The 22,556-nt window shown below is 44.0% G+C and overlaps 1 protein-coding gene across 3 annotated transcripts in view; it reads right to left on the bottom strand.

The window, feature by feature from the left end:
* Positions 1-22,556, bottom strand: part of LOC115199102 (voltage-dependent calcium channel subunit alpha-2/delta-1-like) — a 176,866-nt gene that overhangs the window by 130,921 nt on the left and 23,389 nt on the right. For all 3 annotated transcript variants that reach the window (XM_029761671.1, XM_029761670.1, XM_029761669.1), the window contains exons 2-3: positions 17,952-18,033; positions 16,042-16,158 (exon numbers count right to left, since the gene is read on the bottom strand). In XM_029761671.1, the coding sequence (XP_029617531.1) occupies positions 16,042-16,158; positions 17,952-18,033 (199 nt within the window). The remainder of the gene's footprint in view (positions 1-16,041; positions 16,159-17,951; positions 18,034-22,556) is intronic.

The raw sequence follows: 22,556 nt of genomic DNA on the forward strand, positions 1-22,556 counted from the left end.
CCATCTCCACACTGTGTTAAACTTCACACTCCACCCTAGCCGCAAATAAGGCTTTTACAAGGACCTATGTTCCTTCCTGACACTGATGGACTAACTCCTAATTAGGTAACATTTGTTTCTTAGTCCACCAACCTGGAGAGACAAACACTGCACACAGAGAGACAAATCAACTCAACAGACTGAGCCTCAACACAAACTGTGGCTTTGGATCTGGTGCGGAGCCCAAAGGCTTTTAGACATGGAGCCAAAGAGCTAATGTAATCCCACAGGCTAAAATCAACTCACACCCAATCAATATTCAAATGCAGGATGGCTACTCTGTCTTCATTTTCTTTCTTTCTGCTCTTCCTCCTCTTTCCCTCTCTTTTGTTCCCTCCCTCTTAGGCTAATCTCTCTTGCTCTTTTGTCACTTTGTCTGGCACTCTTTCCCTCTCTCTCTCTATCCATTTACCCATCCATCGATTGCTCTCCTATATCTCTTTCTCTCCTTGTCTGAATTACGGTGTGCACCACTCAGGGTCAATCCGGTCTGTCTGTCTGTCTGTTGTTCCCCTACGTTGTTGCGCTTTTGTCAACAAGTATCCACCCACAGGTGGATTCAATGTCCCAGAAGATGATCCTTCGATGCATTGAGATGGAATAACCTTCTCTTGCTCCAGCTCTTTTTCTCTTCCTCTAACTTTTGAACATTCTGGAATATTTGGCATGTCCCAGAATGCTTTGCTCCATAGGAACCCATTTAGGTATCAAAAAAATAAAAGATAAGATATTGAATTTGATCTTTACTACTATAGCCCATAGAAAGACATTGAATAACACATTCATAAATGGCAAAAAATAGTCAAAAAATAAATCATAAGGAATAAGGTTTTGAAGTGTCTGTCCTATATCAAGGAGATATAAGAAAGCTCAGGAAATATATATATATATATATATATTTATCTCCTTATTTTTGTTGGCACAAAACTACCTCCATACCTCCATTAATTTGTATGAGTTACCTTTAGACGAGTCCCGTGACACTTGTGGTGAACACTATCTCGTTCGTGAGAGTCTCCCCTTTCTACAGTGGGGTCATATTAGTTTGTAGCCCAAAACGGTTTGGACGCTACAGACTAAAGTTGGCACATCAACGTTACCGACTTCAAAAGAGTCCTTTTCGGATGCTCCAGACGTTTTCGTGAGAAGACCGTTTTTCGGGATGGTCTAAAAACAGCTCTGTAGCTCTGTCACTTTGCACCGCTGATGAGGAAGGGCGACATAAGAGGATGTTGTGGATTGAGACGCAACCCATGCAAAAAACAGATATATCTCTAGCTTAAAATTAAACTGACAGATTTTTACAGGGATTTTTGTATTACATTACTTAGATTGTCAGGTCAATACAATCCCCCCAAGCTGAGTGTCAATGCATATTATCATCTAAAACAATGTAACATACTAGTTAGTATTGTTAATGGACGCTTGGCTGCAGAACATCAGTAGAACCACTATCTGGGATTGTGCACCCATGGTCATTGTAATAACTGGATTATTTCATAGATGGAAGTCTGGCAGTCTGGCACCTATGAACATAACATCACATCTCTACGCAGCTCTGACGGCTTGGACTATTCCTCTTGCAATGGTTGACTACAGGGCCAGTCTAAGAGTGGTGTAAAAAAGGGGAATAAATAATGAATGAAGAGACAGAGAGAGAGACAGACAAAGGTGGCCAGGGTATCAAAGACAGCAGGCGTCTGGAGCGATAGCAGTCAAAGAGAGGTCAGATCTATCCAGTAGATACCCATGTAGAATACCACCCACCCACCCACACGCACACACACACACACACACACACACACACACACACACACACACACACACACACACACACACACACACACACACACACACACACACACACACACACACACACACACACACACACACACGCAGTAAGCACCAAGCACCTTCAGTCAGTGATATTAACCAGGGACAGCCCTATAAAGCCCTGTAGTGAGAGTGTGTTATTGAGAATGTGTGGGCTCTTCCATTTGTGCTCCGGAGTAATGACAGAGGTAATCTGAGCATACTAAAGCGGGGGAGACTCTGAGTCATAGGAACAGAGAGAGAGACCAGAAAAAGAGAGGAGAGGAAGGGAGTGGAAGAGAAAGAGAGACCAGAGTTTCTCAGAAGCCTATTTATGAAGTGAAATATTTCCTTCTTTTCAACAATGAGTGTTTAGCATCCATTTCCCACTGCCCCACAGTCACAAATCACGAAGAAACGCCATAGGATACGGAGAAAATATAAATAGAGAGAGACAGAAGAAGAAAAAGAAAGGGAGGGCAAGGAGAGAGCAAGAAGAGAGTGATGGAAAGAAAGATATGAGGGCTAACATGCTGACCACACTGCTCGTATTACATGCGCAAGCGTTGCAAAAAAATAAGTAGCCAAGCGCTAAAATAGAACTTGGCTCTATTTTTTACGCTTGACACGCTGCAAGTCCCAGCCTCTCCCATCTCCTCATTGGTTTTTAGGAGCCTATACCCATGTGGGTGATTGAAAGTTGAACTGAGGTCCAGTCCAGTTGGTGGTGGTAATGCACCTTAAAGTTGGTTGCCAACCGCCATATAAAGTCCAAAGAAGAAGAAGTCTGAAGGGGGAGAGATTACTAGAAACTAACTCGGTTTACCCTTTTATTTGTGGATTATTGTCAGAGGAGAGGACCTTGTGCATTTCAGGTAAAATAACAACTCAATGTTTACATCCCAGGACAAATTAGCTAGCAACAGCAAGCTAGCTAGCTAAATGGACATGAATGTTTCATGTATTTTGACCTGTCCCCAAATTAATATAGAGTTCGTTTTGATATTTCAACTTGCGCGTCCTGATCGTGTCTGGTGTGGATGTACAAAAACGTGGACGCACGCGCCTGCCCGGTCTAGTCAGCATGTGAGAAGAACTGACAAGGGGAAAGAGAAGAGCTGACAGGGGAAAAGAGAAGAGCTGACAGGAGGAAAGAGAAGAGCTGACAGGGGGAAAGAGAAGAGCTGACAGGGGGAAAGAGAAGAGCTGACAAGGGGAAAGAGAAGAGCTGACAGAGGGAAAGAGAAGAGCTGACAGGGGGAAAGAGAAGAGCTGACAGGGGGAAAGAGAAGAGCTGACAGGGGGAAAGAGAAGAGCTGACAAGAGGAAAGAGAAGAGCTGACAGGGGGAAAGAGAAGAGCTGACAAGGGGAAAGAGAAGAGCTGACAGAGGGAAAGAGAAGAGCTGACAGGAGGAAAGAAAAGAGCTGACAGGGGAAAGAGAAGAGCTGACAGGAGGAAAGAGAAGAGCTGACAGGGGGAAAGAGAAGAGCTGACAGGGGGAAAGAGAAGAGCTGACGGGGGAAAGAGAAGAGCTGACGGGGGAAAGAGAAGCGCTGACGGGGGAAAGAGAAGAGCTGACGGGGGAAAGAGAAGAGCTGACAGGGGGAAAGAGAAGAGCTGACAAGAGGAAAGAGAAGAGCTGACAGGGGGAAAGAGAAGAGCTGACAAGGGGAAAGAGAAGAGCTGACAGAGGGAAAGAGAAGAGCTGACAGGGGGAAAGAGAAGAGCTGACAGGGGGAAAGAAAAGAGCTGACAGGAGGAAAGAAAAGAGCTGACAGGGGGAAAGAGAATAGCTGACAGGAGGAAAGAGAAGAGCTGACAGGAGGAAAGAAAAGAGCTGACAGGAGGAAAGAAAAGAGCTGACAGGGGGAAAGAAAAGAGCTGACAGGGGAAAGAAAAGAACTGACAGGGGGAAAGAAAAGAGCTGACAGGGGGAAAGAGAAGAGCTGACAGGGGGAAAGAGAAGAGCTGACAGGGGGAAAGAGAAGGGCTGACAGGGGGAAAGAGAAGAGCTGACAGGAGGAAAGAGAAGAGCTGACAGGGGGAAAGAGAAGGGCTGACAGGGGGAAAGAGAAGGGCTGACAGGGGGAAAGAGAAGAGCTGACAGGAGGAAAGAGAAGAGCTGACAGGGGGAAAGAGAAGAGCTGACAGGAGGAAAGAGAAGAGCTGACAGGGGGAAAGAGAAGAGCTGACAGGGGGAAAGAGAAGAGCTGACAGGGGGAAAGAGAAGAGCTGACAGGGGAAAGAGAAGAGCTGACAGGGGAAAGAGAAGAGCTGACAGGGGGAAAGAGAAGAGCTGACAGGGGGAAAGAGAAGAGCTGACAGGGGGAAAGAGAAGAGCTGACAGGGGGAAAGAGAAGAGCTGACAGGGGGAAAGAGAAGAGCTGACAGGGAGAAAGAGAAGAGCTGACAGGGGGAAAGAGAAGAGCTGACAGGGGGAAAGAGAAGAGCTGACAGGGGGAAAGAGAAGAGCTGACAGGGGGAAAGAGAAGAGCTGACAGGGGGAAAGAGAAGAGCTGACAGGGGGAAAGAGAAGAGCTGACAGGGGGAAAGAGAAGAGCTGACAGGGGGAAAGAGAAGAGCTGACAGGGGGAAAGAGAAGGGCTGACAGGGGAAAGAGAAGAGCTGACAGGGGGAAAGAGAAGAGCTGACAGGGGGAAAGAGAAGAGCTGACAGGGGGAAAGAGAAGAACTGACAGGGGGAAAGAGAAGAGCTGACAGGGGGAAAGAGAAGAGCTGACAGGGGGAAAGAGAAGAACTGACAGGGGGAAAGAGAAGAGCTGACAGGGGGAAAAGAGAAGAATTAGAAAGAGGGAAGTTGGAGAATAAGAGAGAACAGAAAGAGAGGAGGGGGGAAGGATTGAGGGAGAGAAAGATCAGAGTGGAAACAGGGGGTTTGTGTATATATGTGTGTCTACAACTTCTATTTGGGAGAGTTGCTTACAGAAGCACAAATCTAATGACACTAAGAAACATGGCCGACCCACTGACATAACAAAGAAGGTCTCAGAGAGATATAAACAACCTAAGTCAGTTTAGGGGGGATTTGTTGAATATTGATTTAGGAGAACATTTTACTGCTTTGATGACAGAATGATTTATGTCATTACATTAGACTAGAATAATGCCCAGGTAACATTCTCATAACGTTATTAGAATGTTTGTTTGGTCAATGACCAGACTCTTTGGGCACTTGGACTTTAGCTAAGGGCAAACCCAGATATAGTCCTAACTATAAGGGACAGTCTAGGAATGTAAGCAAATACAGAAGTCATTGGGTTTAAGAGCTAAGTTAAGAGCTAAGAGCTAAATTAAGGGATCAGTGACTTGACACTGCAAATTTGTATGTAAGTTTGGATGCACTGCAAGCTCAAGGCAGAAAGAGATGAGAGACAAGAAGAAAGAGAGAAAGAGAGAGAAGACGTATCTAGACTTGACAGTTCATGCAGCTTTAGTATTTTGATCATAGAGTTTTGATCATGGAATTCATGCATCTACAGTGAGGGAAAAAAGTATTTGATCCCCTGCTGATTTTGTACGTTTGCCCACTGACAAAGAAATGATCAGTCTACAATTTTAATGGTAGGTTTATTTGAACAGTGAGAGACAGAATAACAACAAAAAAATCAAGGAAAACGCATGTCAAAAATGTTATAAATTGATTTGCATTGTAATGAGGGAAATAAGTATTTGACCCCCTCTCAATCAGAACGATTTCTGGCTCCCAGGTGTCTTTTATACAGGTAACGAGCTGAGATTAGGAGCACACTCTTAAAGGGAGTGCTCCTAATCTCAGTTTGTCACCTGTATAACAGACACCTGTCCACAGAAGCAATCAATCAATCAGATTCCAAACTCTCCACCATGGCCAAGACCAAAGAGCTCTCCAAGGATGTCAGGGACAAGATTGTAGACCTACACAAGGCTGGAATGGGCTACAAGACCATCGCCAAGCAGCTTGGTGAGAAGGTGACAACAGTTGGTGCGATTATTCGCAAATGGAAGAAACACAAAAGAACTGTCAATCTCCCTCGGCCTGGGGCTCCATGCAAGATCTCTCCTCGTGGAGTTGCAATGATCATGAGAACGGTGAGGAATCAGCCCAGAACTACACGGGAGGATCTTGTCAATGATCTCAAGGCAGCTGGGACCATAGTCACCAAGAAAACAATTGGTAACACACTACGCCGTGAAGGACTGAAAACCTGCAGCGTCCGCAAGGTCCCCCTGCTCAAGAAAGCAAAAATACATGTCCGACTGAAGTTTGCCAATGAACATCTGAATGATTCAGAGGACAACTGGGTGAAAGTGTTGTGGTCAGATGAGACCAAAATGGAGCTCTTTGGCATCAACTCAACTCGCCGTGTTTGGAGGAGGAGGAATGCTGCCTATGACCCCAAGAACACCATCCCCACCGTCAAACATGGAGGTGGAAACATTATGCTTTGTGGGTATTTTTCTGCTAAGGGGACAGGACAACTTCACCGCATTAAAGGGACGATGAACGGGGCCATGTACCGTCAAATCTTGGGTGAGAACCTCCTTTCCTCAACCAGGGCATTGAAAATGGGTCGTGGATGGGTATTTCAGCATGACAATGACCCAAAACACACGGCCAAGGCAACAAATGAGTGGCTCAAGAAGAAGCACATTAAGGTCCTGGAGTGGCCTAGCCAGTCTCCAGACCTTAATCCCATAGAAAATCTGTGGAGGAAGCTGAAGGTTCAAATTGCCAAACATCATCCTCGAAAGCTTAATGACTTAGAGAAGATCTGCAAAGAGGAGTGGGACAAAATCCCTCCTGAGATGTGTGCAAACCTGGTGGCCAACTACAAGAAACGTCTGACCTCTGTGATTGCCAACAAGGGTTTTGCCACCAAGTACTAAGTCATGTTTTGCAGAGGGGTCAAATACTTATTTCCCTCATTAAAATGCAAATAATTTTATAACATTTTTGACATGTGTTTTTCTGGATTTTGTTGTTGTTATTCTGTCTCTCACTGTTCAAATAAACCTACCATTAAAATTATAGACTGATCATTTCTTTGTCAGTGGGCAAACGTACAAAATCAGCAGGGGATCAAATACTTTTTTCCCTCACTGTACTGTACACCTACATTTAAGGTGTACATTTAAGGTGTACACCTACATTTAAGGTGTACATTTAAGGTGTGCACCTAGATACATCTACCTTGTCCACAGTGTGTCCGGATTCCCTTTTCCAACGCTATATTGAAATGCCAGTATGCATTCTATGAACATTGAAATAGGCAAAATATGATAATAACACAACAACAACTGATGGCAGTAGCTAACTAACTGTAGCTAACTAGCCAGCTAAAGTCTGTAGCTAGCCAGCAAGCTAGCAAGCAACGCTAAAAGGATTGCAAACGGGTTAGCATTATTTTTCTAAATATTAGCTAGCTGGCTAGCATTTATGTGGCCAGTAAACACGTTACTCACACGGTAGGAATGTATTTCCACCAGGTGCCTATAGGTCCCAAAACACACGTTTTCTGGAGAGTTGTGGGATGAGTGCTGATGACATCGCCCACTGTATGTGCTTTTGGTGGCCTGATTGCGCCCAGACTGAGGAGAAAACCCGTACACAATGCATCCCTGACCACCTCCTGAAGTGGTCAGACAGATCAGAACACAATCGGAACACAATCCCACCACCACCCGTCTTTTCAATGCATCCCTGACCACCTCCTGAAGTGGTCAGGCAGATCGGAACACAATCCCACCACCACCCGTCTTTTCAATGCGATCTTCGTATTCTGACAGCAGAAGTCGCAAGTGTAGACTCAACCAGAGAGAGATAGAGACAGGGAAGGGGGGGATGCGGGAATGAGAAAAAGAAGGCCCTGCATTATGGGAAAAAATGTGGGCATGACAGAGAGCGAGAGAGAGAGAAAGTGAGGAGGAAGACAGAAAGAGGCAAAGAGCCATGAGGTGAGCCCTGCACACGTACAGCTGGTGCTCATGCCCTCAGGGTGCCTGCACAGTCACAGCAGCATCTGGCACACCATCAGATACCCTGCCAATGTCTGCCAAACAAGCAGGCCAGAAAGAGAGAGCTAGAGAGAGCTAGAGAGACCTAGAGAGAGAGAGAGAGAGAGAGAGAGAGAGAGAGAGAGAGAGAGAGAGAGAGAGAGAGAGAGAGCGAAAAAGGAAAGAAGAGGAAACTGAAAAAGGGAGACAGCAGAGAAGGAGAGATAGAGAGGAAGTGAGAATATTCAGCCTCTCTCCACCATACCCTGTCCTCCTTATTATATAGCCCTAATTAAGGATCAGTGATCTCATCTCAGTCTCTCTCTGTGAGAGCAGGGGAAGCAGGGTATGTGTGTGTGTGTGTGTGTGTGTGTGTGTGTGTGTGTGCATCTAAAGATGTCTTAAAGTGTCATAGTATGTGCTTTTAAAAGTGTGAGTGTGTATGCGTGTGCATTTGGGTGTGTGTGTGTGTGTGTGTGTGTGTGTGTGTGTCTGTGTGTGTGTGTGTGTGTGTGTGTCTAAAACAGTTGTTCCATCTTCACTTCCCCCTTACTACAGGGAAGGAAACCCTGTCTATTGCCAACCTCTCAAACTTGACCATCCTCTGTATCACACCATAACAGACCCTGTTATCTCCACCATCCTCCCTACCTCTACCATCCTCTGTATCACACCATAACAGACCCTGTTATCTCCACCATCCTCCCTACCTCTACCATCCTCTGTATCACACCATAACAGACCCTGTTATCTCCACCATCCTCCCTACCTCTACCATCCTCTGTATCACACCATAACAGACCCTGTTATCTCCACCATCCTCCCTACCTCTACCATCCTCTGTATCACACCACAACAGACCCTGTTATCTCCACCATCCTCCCTACCTCTACCATCCTCAGTATCACACCATAACAGACCCTGTTATCTCCACCATCCTCCCTACCTCTACCATCCTCTGTATCACACCATAACAGACCCTGTTATCTCCACCATCCTCCCTACCTCTACCATCCTCTGTATCACACCATAACAGACCCTGTTATCTCCACCATCCTCCCTACCTCTACCATCCTCTGTATCACACCACAACAGACCCTGTTATCTCCACCATCCTCTCTACCTCCACCCCCCTCTCTACCTCCACCCTCCTGTCATCTCCACTATCCTCTCTACCTCCACCCCCCTGTCATCTCCACCATCCTCTCTGCCTCCAGCATCCTCTGTATTGCACCACAACAGACCCTGTTACCTTCACCATCCTCTCTACCTCCACCCCCTCTCTACCTCCACCCTCCTGTCATCTCTACCATCCTCTCTACCTCCACCATCCTCTGTATCACACCACAACTGAACCTGTTATCTCCACCATCCTCTCTACCTCCACCCCCCTCTCTACCTCCACCCTCATGTCATCTCCACCATCCTCTCTACCTCCACCATCCTCTGTATCGCACCACAACTGAACCTGTTATCTCCACCATCCTCTCTACCTCCACCATCCTCCCTACCTCCACCATCCTCTGTATCGCACCACAACTGAACCTGTTATCTCCAGCATCCTCTCTACCTCCACCATCCTCCCTACCTCCACCATCTTCTGTATCACACCACAACTGAACCTGTTATCTCCACCATCCTCTCTACCTCCACCATCCTCCCTACCTCCACCATCCTCTGTATCACACCACAACAGACCCTGTCATCTCCCCCATCCTCTCTACCTCCACCATCCTCTCTATGACACCACAACAGAGCATGAGCATCAAGAGTTGCCACTGAATCAGACTGAAAGAACAGACAGGCATCACATCAACCGGCTCCAAACCCAAGATGGCTGCTTATTAAGTTAATGACAGCAGCCAACATTTTAATTGAATTGTGCCGGCTCGACAATCACATTCGCCCCTCGCGCCTAGCCACTAGAGATGGCTACCATAGTAACAAAAGGGAAATGGCTCTATCAGTTTCTCAGACATCTGGGAAAGGAACAGAATACATCGGGGGTGCAAAGATGTACAGAACAGGTTGATCTATAGGGCTAGTGGGTACCTAGTCAGTTGCACAACTGAATGCAATCAACTGAAAAGTGTCTTCCACATTTAACCCAACCTCTCTGAATCAGGTGCCCGGGGAGAAGATGTTGTGGGAGTTAACTGCCTTGCTCAAGGGCAGAATAGCAGATTTTTCCACCTTGCCGGCTCGGGGATGTGAACAAGCAACTTTGCGGTTACTGTCCCAACGCTCTAACTGTTAGGCTACCTGCAGCCTAGTGTGACAGAGAAGAAATGTGCTACTGTGCATATCGGACTAAGAGGATAATTAAGTGGGGTCTTCCTTCGAGAAAGTTGCCGATAGAAATATAATGAGTAGAGATGACAATATTTCTGATTCTACATGGCAGAGTACAATGTCTGTTCTACATGATGCATTTCTATCTGAACACTCAAAAGTTGCACCTTTCTGAATAAGTTAAGTGATAAGAATAGAATCTACATTTTTTCCGAAATGTGGTTATCTGTTATCAGAGGACATTGTTTTAAATTAAATCAGTTGTACCTTGCCACATTGCACACTATTACATCTAATATGACTAGCTAGCATTGTTGCCATGGCAGCATTGCAAAACACGACCTCTCTAAAGAAACAAACCTAAATGTATTAGATGATACAGAATAACAGCTGAAATGAATTCACTTTCTGTGTCTTCTTGACAAGTAACACGGACATCCTGTTTTCTTTCCTATGTTCTGTGGTAGAGTGTGTAGCAGGCCATTGTGTTGCTAGAAGTCTTTGTTACTAGTCTTTCTGCTCTTGAATTGAAGCTTGAGAGAGCTAGCATGTTCATATAGGAGTATTTGAAGGTAGAGAAGGGAGAGACTGTTATAGTGAGAGAGCTAGAGAGAGAGAGAGAGAGAGAGCTAGAGAGAGAGAGAGAGAGAGAGAGATAGAGAGAGAGAGAGAGAGAGAGAGAGAGAGAGAGAGAGCTAGAGAGAGAGAGAGAGCTGTTGAATGGGCCCTAATAGGAGCCTGGTGTTGTGTGAGAGGAGAGTGGTCCTGATTGAATAGCGTAATAGGAGCCTGGTGTTGTGAGAGGAGAGTGGTCCTGGTTGAATAGCGTAATAGGAGCCTGGTGTTGTGAGAGGAGAGTGGTCCTGGTTGAATAGCGTAATAGGAGCCTGGTGTTGTGAGAGGAGAGTGGTCCTGGTTGAATAGTGTAATAGTAGCCTGGTGTTGTGAGAGGAGAGTGGTCCTGGTTGAATAGTGTAATAGTAGCCTGGTGTTGTGAGAGGAGAGTGGTCCTGGTTGAATAGTGTAATAGGAGCCTGGTGTTGTGAGAGGAGTCAGGTCTATCTCTCTATCTACAGTCAGGTCTATCTCTCTATCTACAGACAGGTCTATCTCTCTATCTACAGTCAGGTCTATCTCTCTATCTACAGTCAGGTCTATCTCTCTCTCTCTATCTACAGTCAGGTCTATCTCTCTCTCTCTCTCTCTATCTACAGTCAGGTCTATCTCTCTCGTTCTCTCTCTCTATCTACAGTCAGGTCTATCTCTCTCGTTCTCTCTCTCTATCTACAGTCAGGTCTATCTCTCTCTCTATCTACAGTCTGGTCTATCTCTCTCTCTCTATCTACAGTCTAGTCTCTCTCTCTCTCTCTATCTACAGTCTGGTCTATCTCTCTCTCTCTCTATCTACAGTCTGGTCTATCTCTCTCTCTCTCTCTCTCTATCTACAGTCTGGTCTCTCTCTCTCTATCTACAGTCTGGTCTCTCTCTCTCTATCTACAGTCTGGTCTATCTCTCTCTCTCTCTATCTACAGTCTGGTCTATCTCTCTCTCTCTCTATCTACAGTCTGGTCTATCTCTCTCTATCTACAGTCTGGTCTATCTCTCTCTCTCTCTCTATCTACAGTCTGGTCTATCTCTCTCTCTCTCTCTATCTACAGTCTGGTCTATCTCTCTCTCTCTCTATCTACAGTCTGGTCTATCTCTCTCTCTATCTACAGTCTGGTCTCTCTCTCTCTATCTACAGTCTGGTCTATCTCTCTCTATCTACAGTCTGGTCTATCTCTCTCTATCTACAGTCTGGTCTATCTCTCTCTATCTACAGTCTGGTCTATCTCTCTCTCTCTCTCTATCTACAGTCTGGTCTATCTCTCTCTCTCTATCTACAGTCTGGTCTCTCTCTCTCTCTCTCTCTCTCTCTCTCTCTCTCTCTCTCTCTCTCTACACAGTCCTGGTCCTAGCTCTCTCTGTCCTCCTATCTACAGTCTGGTCTATCTCTCTCTCCTCTCTCTCGCTCTCTATCTACATCTGGTCTATCTCTCTATCTACAGTCTGGTCTAAATTCTCCTCTCTTCTCTCATCTCTATCTACAGTCTGGTCTATCTCTCCTCTCTCTCTATCTACAGTCTGGTTCCCATCTAGTCGGTCTTCCTCCTCTCTAACAGTCTGGTAGATCTCTTCTCTCTCTCACAGTCCTGGTCTATCTCTCCTCTATCTACAGTGCTGGTTCTATCTCTCTCTCTCTCTAATCTACAGAGTCCTGGTCTATCTCTCTCTATCTATCACAGTCTGGTCTATCTCCTCTCTCTATCTTACAGTCTGGTCTATCTCTAGTCTGGTCTATCTCTCTCTATCTACAGTCTGGTCTATCTCTCACTCTCTGGTCTATCTACAGTCGGTCATCTCTCTCTCTCTCTCTCTATCTACAGTCTGGTCTATCTCTCTCTCTCTCTATCTACAGTCTGGTCTCTCTCTCTCTATCTACAGTCTGGTCTCTCTCTCTCTATCTACAGTCTGGTCTATCTCTCTCTCTCTCTCTCTATCTACAGTCTGGTCTATCTCTCTCTATCTACAGTCTGGTCTATCTCTCTCTATCTACAGTCTGGTCTATCTCTCTCTCTCTCTCTCTCTATCTACAGTCTGGTCTATCTCTCTCTCTCTCTATCTACAGTCTGGTCTATCTCTCTCTCTACAGTCTGGTCTATCTCTCTATCTCTCTCTCTCTATCTACAGTCTGGTCTATCTCTCTCTATAGTCTGGTCTATCTCTCTCTCTATCTACAGTCTGGTCTATCTCTCTCTCTACAGTCTGGTCTATCTCTCTCTCTACAGTCTGGTCTATCTCTCTCTCTACAGTCTGGTCTATCTCTCTCTCTCTATCTACAGTCTGGTCTCTCTCTCTCTCTCTCTCTCTACAGTCAGGTCTCTCTCTCTCTCTCTCTACAGTCAGGTCTCTCTCTCTATCTACAGTCAGGTCTCTCTCTCTATCTACAGTCAGGTCTATCTCTCTATCTACAGTCAGGTCTCTCTATCTACAGTCAGGTCTCTCTCTCTCTCTCTCTCTCTCTCTCTCTCTCTCTCTCTCTCTCTCTAGTCTGGTCTATCTCTCTCTCTCTCTATCTACAGTCTGGTCTATCTCTCTCTCTCTCTCTCTCTCTCTCTCTCTCTCTATCTACAGTCTGGTCTATCTCTCTCTCTCTCTATCTACAGTCTGGTCTATCTCGCTCTCTCTCAATCTACAGTCTGGTCTCTCTCTCTCTATCTACAGTCTGATCTCTCTCTCTCTCTATCTACAGTCTGGTCTATCTCTCTATCTACAGTCTGGTCTATCTCTCTCTATCTACAGTCTGGTCTATCTCTCTCTCTCTATCTACAGTCTGGTCTATCTCTCTCTCTCTATCTACAGTCTGGTCTATCTCTCTCTCTCTATCTACAGTCTGGTCTCTCTCTCTCTCTCTATCTACAGTCTGGTCTATCTCTCTCTCTCTCTATCTACAGTCTGGTCTATCTCTCTCTATCTACAGTCTGGTCTATCTCTCTCTCTATCTACAGTCTGGTCTATCTCTCTCTCTATCTACAGTCTGGTCTATCTCTCTCTCTCTCTATCTACAGTCTGGTCTATCTCTCTCTATCTACAGTCTGGTCTCTCTCTCTCTCTCTATCTACAGTCTGGTCTCTCTCTCTCTCTTTCTATCTACAGTCTGGTCTCTCTCTCTCTATCTACAGTCTGGTCTATCTCTCTCTCTATCTACAGTCTGGTCTATCTCTCTCTCTATCTACAGTCTGGTCTATCTCTCTCTCTATCTACAGTCTGGTCTATCTCTCTCTCTATCTACAGTCTGGTCTATCTCTTTCTCTCTCTCTCTCTACAGTCTGGTCTATCTCTCTCTCTCTCTCTCTACAGTCTGGTCTATCTCTCTCTCTCTCTCTCTCTCTCTCTACAGTCTGGTCTATCTCTCTCTCTACAGTCTGGTCTATCTCTCTCTCTCTATCTACAGTCTGGTCTATCTACAGTCTGGTCTATCTCTCTCTCTCTCTCTCTCTCTCTCTATCTACAGTCTGGTCTCTCTCTCTCTCTCTCTCTCTCTCTCTCTATCTACAGTCTGGTCTCTCTCTCTCTCTCTACAGTCTGGTCTATCTCTCTCTCTACAGTCTGGTCTATCTCTCTCTCTCTATCTACAGTCTGGTCTATCTCTCTCTCTCTATCTACAGTCTGGTCTATCTACAGTCTGGTCTATCTCTCTCTCTACAGTCTGGTCTATCTCTCTCTCTATCTACAGTCAGGTCTCTCTCTCTCTCTCTCTCTCTCTCTCTCTCTCTAGTCAGGTCTATCTCTCTATCTACAGTCTGGTATATCTCTCTATCTACAGGTCAGGTCTATCTCTCTATCTACAGTCTGGTCTATCTCTCTATCTACAGGTCAGGTCTATCTCTCTATCTACAGGTCAGGTCTATCTCTCTATCTACAGGTCAGGTCTATCTCTCTATCTACAGGTCAGGTCTATCTCTCTATCTACAGGTCAGGTCTATCTCTCTATCTACAGGTCAGGTCTATCTCTCTATCTACAGGTCAGGTCTATCTCTCTATCTACAGGTCAGGTCTATCTCTCTATCTACAGGTCAGGTCTATCTCTCTATCTACAGGTCAGGTCTATCTCTCTATCTACAGTCTGGTCTATCTCTATCTACAGTCTGGTCTATCTCTCTATCTACAGTCAGGTATATCTCTCTATCTACCGTCTGGTCTATCTCTCTATCTACAGTCTGGTCTATCTCTCTGTTGATCACTATAAGCAGATTCAGTTCCGCCTCATTACCCTGAGGGCCACAGGCAGGTCAGTCTGCTCATTAAGCCTCCATGTTAACACTCCACTGGCTGTTGTTCATTGCCCAACCTGCCCCTCGACACTTGCCAGGAACATCATTATAAAAAGAAATTGTTCTTAACCGACTCACTTGCTTAAATAGAGGTTAAAAAAATGTAATCAGCTGCATGTGTTTATTAATGTCTTCTCGTCAAAGTACCTTCAGCCATCCCCCCTTTCTCTCCCTCCATCCCCCTCTCCTTTTCTCCAACCCTCCATCCCTCTCTTTCTCCATTCCTCTCTTCTTCCACACACCAGTCTCCCCCTTCTCTCCCCTTCCCTCCCTCAATCCACACGTCCAGCGAAGAGTTAAACATTCAGAACTGAACAGCCTCTGTGATGCGTGCAGGTGAAACCTGACATGGTGTCAGAGCTCAGAACAAATGTTGCATTACATCTCTATCTATCTCCATCTATCTACCCAATTACCTAATCTATCAGCAGTGTGTGTGTGTGTGTGTGTGTGTGTGTGTGTGTGTGTGTGTCTAACAGTGTGTGTCAGCATTGTATTTTTATCACAATGATAAACAAAGGAAACAACTATCTCGTTAAAACCTGACTGCAACTATTGTGATGTAAGAAAAACAAAGGAGCTGATGACTGACAGGGTAATTAACACCCGCTACCACGGCAACCCACAGACTTAATTGGATTCTGGCCCAAGCCAGATCGATCCTGATTGATCGAGACACACAATGCCTGGGGACTTTAATTGTCTTTACTCAAGTGGTGGTAGGATAAAGTTATCTGGATGGGGATAGGTATTATACAGAGGGCATAAGGACACAGCGAGGACAACTTTGAGTCTGACATTGTCTAGTCATAAAGGAAAAGATGGCAGTATGATATATGCTAACCACAAATGGGATTTGACCCTCTTTCGCCCTAACCCTATCACTAACCTAATTCAACAACAAATAGCTCACATTCTTGGTCATCAATTCCGATATCATCAATTTGCCTTTTCTAACACGGTGTGTGTGTGTGTGTGTGTGTGTGTGTGTGTGTGTGTGTGTGTGAACTGATATGAACTGGTACTCACCTTGAGAGCACGAGAACGGTTGGCCAGGAGATTCTCGATGTTCCCCGCTGCATTAGCCACCAGTTGGCTGGCATCGTTGGACCCCACACTGAAGTACTTCCTGTGGCTCTGGAAGATCTGCACCAATCAGGAGACAGAGGGTCAAAGGTGACAGTGAAGCAATCAAGAGAGAGAATCAAGGGTCAAAGGTGACACTGGACCAACCAGGAGAGAGAGATACTTTGATAAAATATTGACATTGTGTATCTGAGAATTGTACCTATGAGGATAGTCACAAAAATGTACTTGATTACCTTTATTTGCAGGGACAATGAACACAATAATCCAAATGTATGTAAATGTGTCAGATGTGTCAAATGTGTCAAATCATGACGTCACCGCTGTGTGTACAATGCCAGTGTAAATCAAGCAACATTATGCAACATTGGAGCACAACGGCAAACACCACTTACTGAATGAGGAATAAAACAATAAAAAATCTGAAATGCCAAACAGCCAATTATTTAGCAGCCGGAGGGGCTTTCTAGGTCCGGCATTAAAACCACAGGCCTGTAGTGTGTGAGTGTATGTGCATGTGCGTGTATGTGTCTAAGTCTGTGTATCGAAGTGTGTGTTTACTTAGCTAACCTCTGCGGGGCTGTGCTATGTGTTTCTGCTTGTCCATGAGTAATGATACTGATGGTTATTCTCCACATGCTCTTTCTGCTTACAAGCAAATACAATCCCCTCCCCAGTGTGGTAAACAAAGCAGCCATGCTGCCAGAGGTCTCAATGAAGGAAACCTACATTTATTCTACTGCAACAGTTGACCATTGATATAATACCACTCTCTATCTATATATAGGCTATAGGGTCCAGATTAGATCATATAGTCTATCTATTTTCCCTCACCCCATGAGCATCAAATGATGCCTGCGACAGGCATGTTCTCTTTCTTTTAAATGTCTGTGATGGCAGCCCTGACAAGCAGGGCAAGAGGTAGCCCTGGCATGGTGTCTGTTATGGGTATTGTCCTGAGAATACTGTGTTGCTCAAGGGAAATCATGCCTGTGTGTTGTCCCTGGGACATGTGTGTGTGTCTGAAAAATGTCATCCAAAAGGAATCTGAAGTACATTGACAATTACTGTGATGATTATTGTGCATTTCATATATCTTAATATTATTTTTTTCTAGTTATACATTGTTATTGATTATTGCATTGTTGGGCTATAGGTTTGCAAGAAATACATTTTCACTGTACTTGAGCATGTGACATTTAAACTAGACATAATTACAGCGGCTCCATATCAGGCCTGGCTAGGCAAGAGGAGGAGAGGTGTCATAGGGTTATAGCAATCAACACAAGGGATGTGTCCCAAAAGGCACCCTATTCCCCATATAGTGCACTACTTATGACCAGAGCCCCCTATATAGGGAATAGGGTGCCATTTGGGATGCAGGCAGAGTAACAGCTCCTCCTAACTGTCCATATCATGTAAGCTTGTTAGGGAAGTGGATAGGGATGTGGTGTTTGGAGTTGACACTGATAGTCCTTGAGTGTGGACATTCCCCTAGCAGAATACTGTAAACAGATGTCCCACACATCACTAATGAGATGGCACTTTGTAAAGTCCAGATCTGTTGTGACAACCATCATTGTATTGGATGTGACACACATCAAACAGGAGAGGTCAGGAGTATGTGTGCGCATGTGTGTGCGCATGTGTGTGTGCGCGTGTGTGTGCGCGCGTGTGTGCGCGCGTGTGTGTATATTGATTGTTGAATGGTGGGTCAGAAATCCAGAGTTGTGGATGTGTGACTATGGGGTTGCAAGCATCCTGTGCGTTTGAGAGGAGTGTGATGGTGTGGTATATACACGTTTGTGCACGTCTGTGTGGCTATGTTTACAAGGTGTTCCTGTGTGTCCCACCTGTATGAGGTTCTCCACTCCGCTGGCTGTGTCCGTCAGTGTGACCAACTCCTGCTGCATCTGCTCCACCCATTCCTTTATCCTGAGGAAACAATGAAAGCACCAATCAAAATCATTCAAATGAATTTACTTCCTGTAACTCATCGAATCTGATGCTCAAATTGTTTTACTTATCATCCAATCACATCGATATCTCTAAACTGCTTTTATCAGGATCATATTAAATTGGCACCAAGCAAAAGACGATGGACTGAAACAGGGAGGGAATTACTGAACTGTTCAGTAAGAAACGTTGTTGTTTTTCTGTTGCGAATCATTTTGCTTCAGTGTGCACTAATAAATAAGACCCTAAAGGTGCAGAATGATCCGATAGTAATACATGTCTGTCAAATAGAATAAGGAATCAAGTTAGCTCTATGTTACATTTCTATCTGCAAAGCTGTGAATGTTCCGCCTCACTGCATAAATTGTCTTGACTTACTTCGATTCGCCAATCACCTTGCAGTAGATACCACATGATGACACATTAACAGAGCAGTTGAGTCAGGCAGTAACAGTACTGCTGACTAGAGGTCGACCGATTAATCGGAATGGCCGATTAATTGGGGCCGATTTCACGTTTTCCTAACAATCGGAAATTGGTATTCTTGGCCGTTTTTTGATTTTTTTTTACACCTTTATTTAACTAGGCAAGTCAGTTAAGAACACATTCTTATTTTCAATGACGGCCTAGGAACGGTGGGTTAACTGCCTTGTTCAGGGGCAGAACGAAAGATTTTTACCTTGTCAGCTCGGGGATTCAATCTTGCAACCTTACGGTTAACTAGTCCAACGTTCTAACCACCTGCTTTACATTGCACTCCACGAGGAGCCTGCCTGTTACGCGAATGCAGTAAGAAGCCAAGGTAAGTTGCTAGCTAGCATTAAACTTATCTTATAAAAAACAATCAATCAATCATAATCACTAGTTAACTACACATGGTTGATGATATTACTAGTTTATCTAGCCTGTCCTGCATTGCATATAATCACTTAGGTACACGTTGCTCCAACGTGTACCTAACCATAAACATCAATGCCTTTCTTAAAATCAATACACAAGTATATATTTTTAAACCTGCATATTTAGTTAATATTGCCTGCTAACATGAATTTCTTTTAACAAGGGAAAATGTGTCACTTCTCTTGCAACAGAGTCAGGGTATATGCAGCAGTTTGGGCCGCCTGGCTCGTTGAGAACTGTGTGAATACTATTTCTTCCTAACAAAGACAGCCGACTTCGCCAAACGGGGGATGATTTAACAAAAGCGCATTTGCGAAAAAAGCACAATCGTTGCACGAATGTACCTAACCATAAACATCAATGCCTTTCTTAAAATCAATACACAGAAGTATATATTTTTAAACCTGCATATTTAGATAAAAGAAATCCAGGTTAGCAGGCAATATTAACGAGGTGAAACTGTGTCACTTCTCTTGCGTTCATTGCACGCAGAGTCAGGGTATATGCAACAGTTTGGGCCGCCTGGCACTTTGCAAACTAATTTGCCAGAATTTTACGTAATTATGACATAACATTGAAGGTTGTGCAATGTAACTGGAATATTTCGACTTATGGATGCCACCCGTTAGATAAAATACGGAACAGTTCCGTATTTCACTGAAAGAATAAACGTGATAGTTTCCGGATTCGACCATATTAATGACCTAAGGCTCGTATTTCTGTGTGTTATTATGTTATAATTAAGTCTATGATTTGATAGAGCAGTCTGACTGAGCGATGGTAGACACCAGCAGGCTCGTAAGCATTCATTCAAACAGCACTTTCGTGCGTTTTGCCAGCAGCTCTTCGCAATGCTTCAAGCATTGCGCTGTTGATGACTTCAAGTCTATCAACTCCCGAGATTAGGCTGGTGTAACCCATGTGAAATGGCTAGCTAGTTAGCTGGGTGTGCGCTAATAGCGTTTCAAACGTCACTCGCTCTGAGACTTGGAGTAGTTGTTCCCCTTGCTCTGCATGGGTAACGCTACTTCAAGGGTGGCTGTTGTCGATATGTTCCTGGTTCGAGCCCAGGTAGGAGCGAGGAGAGGGACGGAAGCTATACTGTTACACTGGCAATACTAAAGTGCCTATAAGAACATCCAATAGTCAAAGGTATATGAAATACAAATCGTATAGAGAGAAATAGTCCTATAATAACTACAACCTAAAACTTCTTACCTGGGAATATTGAAGACTCATGCTAAAAGGAACCACCAGCTTTCATATGTTCTCATGTTCTGAGCAAGGAACTTAAACGTTAGCTTTCTTACATGGCACATATTGCACTTTTACTTTCTTCTCCAACACTTTGTTTTTGCATTATTTAAACCAAATTGAACATGTTTCATTATTTATTTGAGGCTAAATTGATTTTATTGATGTATTATATTAAGTTAAAATAAGTGTTCATTCAGTATTGTTGTAAGTGTCATTATTACAAATACAGTTTTTTTTTAAAGTCGTCTGATTAATCGGTATCGGCATTTCCCGTCCTCCAATAATCGGTATCGGCATTGAAAAATCATAATCGGTCGACCTCTACTGCTGACGATCACGTTATGCAAAACATACCTCGCCATGTAGGCTAATATATTCAGCGGTCTAGAAACAGTCATGTTTACCACGAGTATATGTGTTTTGACTCCCCATTAACTGTGCATTAGAGTACATATAGATATAGACAGAGTAGATTATATATTCATGGTTGTCAGTGGGTGAGTAACAAGGACAGGGGTGAGATAGTAGGTAATGTATACAGGGATAGTAGAGGGAGAAATTAGTAACAGCACGACTCCATTCTATCATAATGCTTTATTTTGATTGTGTTAATGAGATACAAATAAACTAACTGTACCCTATACAGAAACTGAACAATAGTTAATTGGCTCAATAAACTGTCTACCCTATACAGAAACTGAACAATAGTTAATTGGCTCAATAAACTGTCTGTACCCTATACAGAAACTGAACAATAGTTAATTGGCTCAATAAACTGTCTACCCTATACAGAAACTGAACAATAGTTAATTGGCTCAATAAACTGTCTGTACCCTATACAGAAACTGAACAATAGTTAACTGGCTCAATAAACTGTCTGTACCCTATACAGAAACTGAACAATAGTTAACTGGCTCAATAAACTGTCTGTACCCTATACAGAAACTGAACAATAGTTAATTGGCTCAATAAACTGTCTGTACCCTATACAGAAACTGAACAATAGTTAATTGGCTCAATAAACTGTCTGTACCCTATACAGAAACTGAACAATAGTTAACTGGCTCAATAAACTGTCTGTACCCTATACAGAAACTGAACAATAGTTAATTGGCTCAATAAACTGTCTGTACCCTATACAGAAACTGAACAATAGTTAATTGGCTCAATAAACTGTCTGTACCCTATACAGAAACTGAACAATAGTTAATTGGCTCAATAAACTGTCTGTACCCTATACAGAAACTGAACAATAGTTAATTGGCTCAATAAACTGTCTGTACCCTATACAGAAACTGAACAATAGTTAACTGGCTCAATAAACTAACTGTACCCTATACAGAAACTGAACAATAGTTAATTGGCTCAAAGGTGTATACAGTATGGATTAAGTAAACACTGAAAGTGTGTCAAGTTCACAGTGAGTGGTTCCTTCATTGTTCTGAAGAGAATAGGTCCATACGTAACCATAAGACCAAAATGTGTTATAAACAAATGGATTGATACACATTGAATAACCAGTATAGCTGCCATTTTGAACACATTTTTGTCCTCTGTTGAAAACGTTTTGCTACAGCGTGCCCTATTGAACACGAATCGGGTCACATACAATAGCGATGAAATCTACGCAAGGTTGACGTGGGGATTGTGGACTGCATTGGTTCATTCATTACACTAGCAGTAGGGAATAGTCTAGAAGTGGGTGAATGGTCCATCCACAGGTAAACACAGTGATTGAGTGTGCACATTTCCAAACAGCAGGTAGCGGTGTGTCTTAATAAATACATCTACTTCAAACACCTAAATGCAGACCCAGAGGAGACATGGGCTGTGTCCAAAATGGCACCCTATTCCCTATACAGTGCACTACTTTAGACCAGAGCCCTATGGGAGCCTTATGGGCCCTGGTCAAACCTAGTGCAATATATAGAGTATAGGGTGCCATTTGGGACTCATCCCTGATTTGAAGGACACCACAGCAGTACATGAACCCTCAACATAGTTAGGGGAGGAAGTATGAATCCATATCCACGAACTCACCAACTGTCAAACACCTAGATTAATCTTATTACTTGACAAGTGAGACGTGGTACAGGCTCATCTTCTAGGGAGAAACACACACACACACACACACACACACACACACACACACACACGTGAATAAAAACACGCAGGCAGGCACGCACGCACCTTGCCCCCCCCCCCCCCAACACACACAAACGTGTTAAAAATCCTTGTCAATAACCATTAAAAATGCATGACTGGGAATCATAAGGGAAATTAAAAATTTTCTCCCAGGAGTGTTTTAACCCATTCCACTATACAGAAGTGCATTAGCCCTTGAC

This window comes from Salmo trutta, chromosome 8 (genome assembly GCF_901001165.1).
Source record: "Salmo trutta chromosome 8, fSalTru1.1, whole genome shotgun sequence".
Taxonomy (NCBI): domain Eukaryota; kingdom Metazoa; phylum Chordata; class Actinopteri; order Salmoniformes; family Salmonidae; genus Salmo; species Salmo trutta.